The sequence below is a fragment of the Triticum urartu genome, chromosome 2A (genome assembly GCF_056163025.1).
Source record: "Triticum urartu cultivar PI428250 chromosome 2A, HENAU_Tu73, whole genome shotgun sequence".
Lineage (NCBI taxonomy): Eukaryota > Viridiplantae > Streptophyta > Magnoliopsida > Poales > Poaceae > Triticum > Triticum urartu.
In genome coordinates this window covers 718,225,566-718,232,630 of record NC_141874.1, presented here as the reverse complement: position 1 = coordinate 718,232,630, position 7,065 = coordinate 718,225,566, and the positions used below count along the sequence as shown (strand labels likewise).

Below are 7,065 nucleotides of genomic sequence, written 5' to 3'. Positions count from 1 at the left end.
GAGGTCGCGTTGGGAAAAGACCGTGGCAAGAGCTGAAAGTTTCCTCCCGTCAATCGTTTCTTATTTTTTTAGGTTCATATAAAAATTGCCTCCAATATTAGAGATATCGCAAAAGTGGTTCAGAATATGCAGGATCCCGCTTAAGAAATTATTGGACGTCCGATTTTACGGGATCTATTCGCAGCGAAAAAATCACCCTCTTCCGTTAAATGGGTAGCTATTATTACGGAATCCGCTAGAGATGCTCTAAAGCATGTGTTAAGCATACGGCTATTGTTTTCCTATAATAAAAGAACGAAAGGGCATATCCCTATCTTCATCGATTGGTAACGGGATATGGGACAGCTGTGGCTCAGGCGAGGTGATAACTTTGATTGGTGATTCCTACTTGAACTTTGAAGATAAGTTTCCAGGTTGTTAGTATCCACGGCTTGTTATCCTCGAGCCGTTACAATATATACGGGATCGAATTGTTACGATCTAGCTTCGCCGGCATTCCGTGAATAAATACGGGACACGCAACGCCCATCTGACCTCCTCAGCAACAGCAAGGCACCGCACCACCGTCACTTAGAGAGCACCTGCGAAGCAGAGCCATCTCGTTCCGTCTCTTCAGGATGAAGCTGTCGGCGCTTCTCTCCGTCGTGTGCTGCGCCGTCGGGCTCTTTCTTGCTCTCAGTGGTGCGTCTCGTATAGCTAGATTCTCTGCATCAGTTATTTTGTTACCGTAGACTGTTCTCGTCATCACTTCGACCATCACCATTCATCGTTTTGCATGTGCGATTGTTTCTCATTACTTCGATCTAATTTGCATGCACGAACTATAGCTGCGCATGTGGAGTCTGCTCGGCACACCTTACACGCCCCGGAAACCATGTTCGTCTTCGGGGATTCATTCGTCGATAATGGCAACCTTCCGCGATCAGACCTCGCAGCTGAGTCGCGCCAATGGTACTATCCCTATGGCATCTCATACCACAAGGACGATGGATCGGGTCGGCGACAAAATGCAACCGGCCGCTTCTCCGACTTCATGGTCCAATCGGATTTCGTTGGTACGCACCTACTCCTTTCGTTCCTAAATATAAGTCTTTAGAGATTCGAATATTTAGAAACGAAGGGAGTATATCTAATCTTAATCGCATATCTATTTTATTCTTGAAAAGTGATGCCATATCACTACCAGATGCGCATGTAGGTCAATCTATCGGGAAAAGTTTTAGTTTTTACATTGAGAGAAGTGCATATTTCAACCCTAAACTTTTGCTCTAGTCTATTTTACAACCCCGAACTTCAATACCGTTTAAATTACAACCCCCAACTCTCAAAACCAGCTAGGATTCAACCCTCTCCTCTCTGTTGACCGGTTTTTCCCTAGCTTTTTTCGTGAACAAGTTTTTCAGAATTTTGCTTTTTTATTTTTTCCTGATCTTACAGTTTTTATTTACTTTTTCTTGAAATTTTGAAGAAAAAAAATGAGGTGGCATGCTGATTGGATCCGTTGACTAGTCAAAAAACTAGTCACCCCAGGTCAAAACCGGTCAACAAGGAGGGGAGAGTTGAATCCTGACCGGTTTTAAGACTTGGGGGTTGTAATTTAGACGGTATTGAAGTTCGGGGTTGGAAATTAGATTAGGGCAAGAGTTCGGGGTTGAAATATGCACTTCTCTCTTTTTACATTCGTGATTCGTCGATCCCAATTTGATCTAGCTGTCACTTGTCCTTGCAGCGAAGATGTTGGGTCTTCCCCAGGTCAAAACCGGTCAACAAGGAGGGGAGAGTTGAATCCTGACCGGTTTTAAGACTTGGGGGTTGTAATTTAGACGGTATTGAAGTTCGGGGTTGGAAATTAGATTAGGGCAAGAGTTCGGGGTTGAAATATGCACTTCTCTCTTTTTACATTCGTGATTCGTCGATCCCAATTTGATCTAGCTGTCACTTGTCCTTGCAGCGAAGATGTTGGGTCTTCCCCCCCCCCCCCCCCCGCCCCCGGCTTTCAGTTTTTATTTACTTTTTCTTGAAATTTTGAAGAAAAAAAATGAGGTGGCATGCTGATTGGATCCGTTGACTAGTCAAAAAACTAGTCACCCCAGGTCAAAACCGGTCAACAAGGAGGGGAGAGTTGAATCCTGACCGGTTTTAAGACTTGGGGGTTGTAATTTAGACGGTATTGAAGTTCGGGGTTGGAAATTAGATTAGGGCAAGAGTTCGGGGTTGAAATATGCACTTCTCTCTTTTTACATTCGTGATTCGTCGATCCCAATTTGATCTAGCTGTCACTTGTCCTTGCAGCGAAGATGTTGGGTCTTCCCCAGGTCAAAACCGGTCAACAAGGAGGGGAGAGTTGAATCCTGACCGGTTTTAAGACTTGGGGGTTGTAATTTAGACGGTATTGAAGTTCGGGGTTGGAAATTAGATTAGGGCAAGAGTTCGGGGTTGAAATATGCACTTCTCTCTTTTTACATTCGTGATTCGTCGATCCCAATTTGATCTAGCTGTCACTTGTCCTTGCAGCGAAGATGTTGGGTCTCCCCCCCCCCCCCCCCCCCCCCCGCCCCCGGCTTTCAGTAGCGCACAAAAACGCTATTGCCACCCAACCGGCGTGAACTTTGCCTTTGGTCGCGCCGCCGTGTACCACAGTCCTGAAGTGATGATAACCGTGGGCGAGCAGGTCGACCTGTTCGAGAGTATGGTCAAAAGCGGAACTATCTCAAAAAATAGAGTTACCCACTCTGTCGCACTCCTCGCCATCTCAGGCAACGACTACAAGACCTATTACGACGCCGGCATACTCGACGTGAGTACCAAGTAGGAGGAATTAACACATTAAAATTGATCAATTCACACATTTGTCTATAGCTTACCAAGTTTTGGTGTAGCTGACCCCTGTGATCGAGGGCTTGGGGAACCAGACCGTGGCCATTGTGGACCGGCTGCGAGCCCTTGGAGTGAAGAGGATTCTGGTGAACAACCTACACCCTATTGGTTGCACGCCATTGTGGTCCAGGGCGAGCAAGTACAAAGAGTGCGATTACATAGGCAACAATGCTGCATTGCAGCACAACAAAATCCTGAAACAAAAGCTAGGCAGGAAGAAAGGTGTCCTCATAGTCGATCTGAACACCGCATTTGGTAACATCATTGACCATGGTACGTCCATTTGTGTGAGCATATTATGATGAGAAAGATTGGATCAACACTACATATTGATCAGATTGTTTGCTCTGTTTTTCCTTTTGTTGCTCTATATGACTTATTAATCTCTACCTGAAGGTTCAAAGTCGTACAAGCAGTTCAAGAATACGCGGAAGCCGTGCTGCGAGGGCTATAGAGCTAACAACTACTGTGGACGGCAGGCCAAGGACTATCCGCCCCTTTACTCCCTATGCCCGGACCGTAGCCAATTCTTCTTCTGGGACGATGCACACCCCACACATGCTGGCTGGGAGACCGTCATGAAGCAGCTGGAACATCCCATCAAAAAGTTCTTGGGGATCGTCTAGCAATTTCACCTTTAGTGTTCAAAAATGATGAAGCGATATGCATAGGCTGGGGATCTCTCAAAATTGGGAAGTTAAACCCAACAGTAGATTAGTGTGACATGGTCTGTATTCTGTAGAATGCAACTTGGAGCACCCGTACCTCCATAAATCTGTCTATTATCAGCATCATCTGAGAAGAAGAATTTGTTATCTTAATCCTCAAAAAATTATATCTATAAAGTGTTATAAAGTGTAGCTAAATCTCAGTCGATTGAGACTTGGTTATGTCTAAGTAGGTGCTATAATCGTGAGATTTTGAAAATTCGTGCAATTCCTTTTAGTTTTTTCTTTCCCATATATGATGTCACTTGATTCAGGTTTGATTAAATCTCACCCGACTGAGGCCTATTCACACCCATTATATATTATTAGTTGAATGTCACTACTTTTAAAGTGATGATGTTTGTGGGTAATGGCAACCAACAAAGGTAGCCCATATTTTTTTAGAAAAGAAGGATGACCTCCGGCCTCTGCATCTGGAAGATGCATATGGCCACTTTATTAACTATTCTCGAGGACCTTACAAAGTATTACAAACAATATTTCTGAATCCACCATTGTCGGAGTAATCGACCACAGATACCCCGAGGACGGCAAGACGATATTTCAAGACATCGGGGCTAGCAAAGCCCCTCAGTCCGACTGTCCGGCCGCTCATGCCGGCTTCCCGTCCGACTGCTCTGCCGGCTGCTGACTGCGCCAACCAGCCGGCTGCCGACTACGCCAACCAGCCGGCTACCGACTGCAACCCGACCCGACATCGACAAGACCTCGACGTGGCGGCCATACCACGGACGGGACGGCTGTACCTCATGTCATCATGTATAATGTCACTTGTCCCCTGGCACTATTTATGAAGTGACCCAGCGGACAAACATGACACCCCATCATGCCCCCTTGTTCCCATGCTACTACCTAGCTTACTTCCTAAGCTACCCACATAGCTTACATATCAAGCTAGCTCCACACTATATATATGGGCTCACATCCATCCATCCGGGGAGGATGAATTCCCTCACGCATGCATACATGCCACTCACGGTGGAGCACTCTCATGCCCACTTGCTAGCTAGCTCATACACCCATATAAGACATATGCAAAGCCAGATGTCTATGGCACTGAGCTCAGATACAGCTCCAGGAGCAACTATGTACCAGATAGATATACCAGATATACTCAGACATACAGGAGTAGGGGTGTTATCTCTCCGAAGAGCCCCGAACCTGGGTAAACTAGCGCGTGCTACTCGCATACCCGCTCCCGGTCCTATCAGCAGCAGTCTTACCCTCACACTAAGCCCTTGTGGCATCTGTCGACTCGCAAGCCCCCCGTGAAAATACCACGACAGTTGGCGCCCACCGTGGGGCGGTACTACTACTATGCTACCACGCTGCTGCTGGTTTCGCAGTCCGGGCGGGACCATCTTCATCATCTCCGCCATGGCGTCGCGCCGTCTCTCCGGTAACGCTCGGGGGCTCGACTTCGACCCGCCCCCAGAGCGGCCGTGCGGGACGGTGCGTCCTCGCTGTCGGCCTCGCCATCTTCGTCAGCACCAGCGCGGCGTCGCCGCCATCTCTCCGGTGGCGCTCGGGGTCCCAACATCGACACGACCCCGGGGCGGCTGCGCGGGACGGCGCGTCCTCGCCGTCGGTCTCAACATCAAGCGCCTTCTCCACGTCCGCGTGCGCTGCTGCTCGCCTGCCTTTTTTGTTCTCCATACACTTCCCAGATGCAGGCCATACATTGCACGCACACTGCTTGGCTACTACTCGTACTCAAGTTAGATAGAAGCCAGATATTGCTCATACTCTACCAATGCATCAGTCAGGAAACAGAGACTAAGCTCGCCGCACACTAATACACAAGAAAGCTCGCGTTGATTCGATGCCAACCACCGCGCGGGCACTGCTCTGCCTTGTGCCCGAGCTCCTCCCTGCTCGTGGACGCCTGCATCTCCATGGTGCTGCGGACCCGCCGCTGCTCCCGTCGGCCTCGCACGCTATGCCTCGCCTCCGCTGACTCGCGCCCGAGGGCATTGTTCGATGCCGCTTCTGCCATCCCTCGCACGGCCTTCCGTCTCCGCACCACGGCCGGCTCCCGCAAGCCCGGCCGCCCCGTACCGACGCCCGCTTCGCGCCGGCGCCGGGTCCGCGCTGCTCCCCCCTGCCGCGGCTGCACGCCCCTGCCCGTTGCCGTCTCCTCCAATGACGCCTCCGCCCCCGCGCCACGGCCACCTGCCTCGCCTCACGGGCTCCGGTCACCCCCGCGCGCCGCGTCGAGACGTCCGTGCTGGCCGGGTCCCCCGCTCCGGCTTCCACAGCGCCGGGTCCGGCGCTTCCCGTGTCGGCCCCGTCTGGCGCCTGGTCCGGCCCCACCGCATCCGGTCTTCCCCGTGCAGCGCTCCCTCACCCAGCTCGCCTCGCCGGCTCCAGCTCCTGCCGGGTCCGCGCGCGGCCACATTCGTCGACCCGGCCGGCTGCCTCCATCCCCGCGGCCGGGCCCTCCGCCCCGCGCCATCCGGCCTCCGTCGCTCCCTGCCGGCTCCCCCCGGCTCGGCCGGCTCCCGAGCACCGCCACTTCCGCGCCGGCTCTGCCCTGCCGAGACGCCTCGCCCGCCCACCGGCTTCCGCGGGCCAGCTTCGCCTCGCCTCGGCCGCCTTCGCGCCGACCCGGCCCTCGTTTCGGGCTGCCTCCTCGCGGCCGCGCCGGCTCCTCCCGCAACCCGGCTCCGCCTCCGGCCGCCTCCCCGCCCCGGCTTGCCGCCTGCGACCTCGCCCGCGGCCGAGAGCTCCGCGCCCGCTCGCCTCCTCGCCCAGCCGGCTTCCCGCATGCTGGTTGGCTGGTTCGTCGCCGCGCCCCCTGCCCTTGCTGGCCAGCTGCCGGGTCGCCGCCAGCCGGCTCCGCACGCGTGCGCGGGCTCCCCCTTCGACCGGCTGCGCTGGCGGAAAAGAAAGAAAGAAAGGAAAAGAGGGCCGGCTGATAAAGTCAAAGGCCGGGTGCTAGATGCCGGCTAAAAAAAGAAGAAGAAGAAGAAGAAGGGAGGTTCCGACTCTGCAAACTGCAGTCCAGCGGACTGCTCTGGTCAACAGCCCACGTTGCCGCTCGGCCGGCTGTTTCGTCTGCCCGCTTCACTGCCTGGCCGACCGACGAGATGGTCCGGCTGCGCGCAGCCAGCTGACGAGAAAAAGAAAGAAGACAAAGTAGTTGCCGGGAGATCCGGCCCGACTGCTCAGCAGTCGGCTCGAATATCGGGGGCTACACCCAGCGGGTGCGCTGACGCGCCCCCGCGAAGAAGAAGACAAAGTAGTTGCCGGGAGATCCGGCCCGACTGCTCAGCAGTCGGCCCGAATCTCGGGGCTACACCCAGCGGGTGCGCTGACGTGCCCCCGCGAAGAAGAAGACAAAGTAGTCGCCGGGAGATCCGGCCCGACTGCTCAGTAGTCGGCCCGAATCTCGGGGGCTACACCCAGCGGGTGCGCTGACGCGCCCCCGCGAAGAAAAAGACAAAGTAGTTGCCGGGAG

At 53.4% G+C, this 7,065-nt stretch overlaps 1 protein-coding gene across 1 annotated transcript; it reads left to right on the top strand.

Annotated features, from left to right (window-relative positions):
- The first annotated feature begins 617 nt into the window (after window positions 1–617).
- LOC147987110 (GDSL esterase/lipase At5g03600-like) lies at window positions 618–3,503 on the top strand. The gene is made up of 6 exons (XM_087540248.1): window positions 618–681; window positions 828–1,055; window positions 1,730–1,753; window positions 2,553–2,797; window positions 2,880–3,150; window positions 3,274–3,503. Exons 1-6 carry the CDS (start codon window positions 618–620, stop codon window positions 3,501–3,503), a joined length of 1,062 nt encoding a protein of 353 aa, XP_087396374.1.
- Window positions 3,504–7,065: the final 3,562 nt, after the last annotated feature.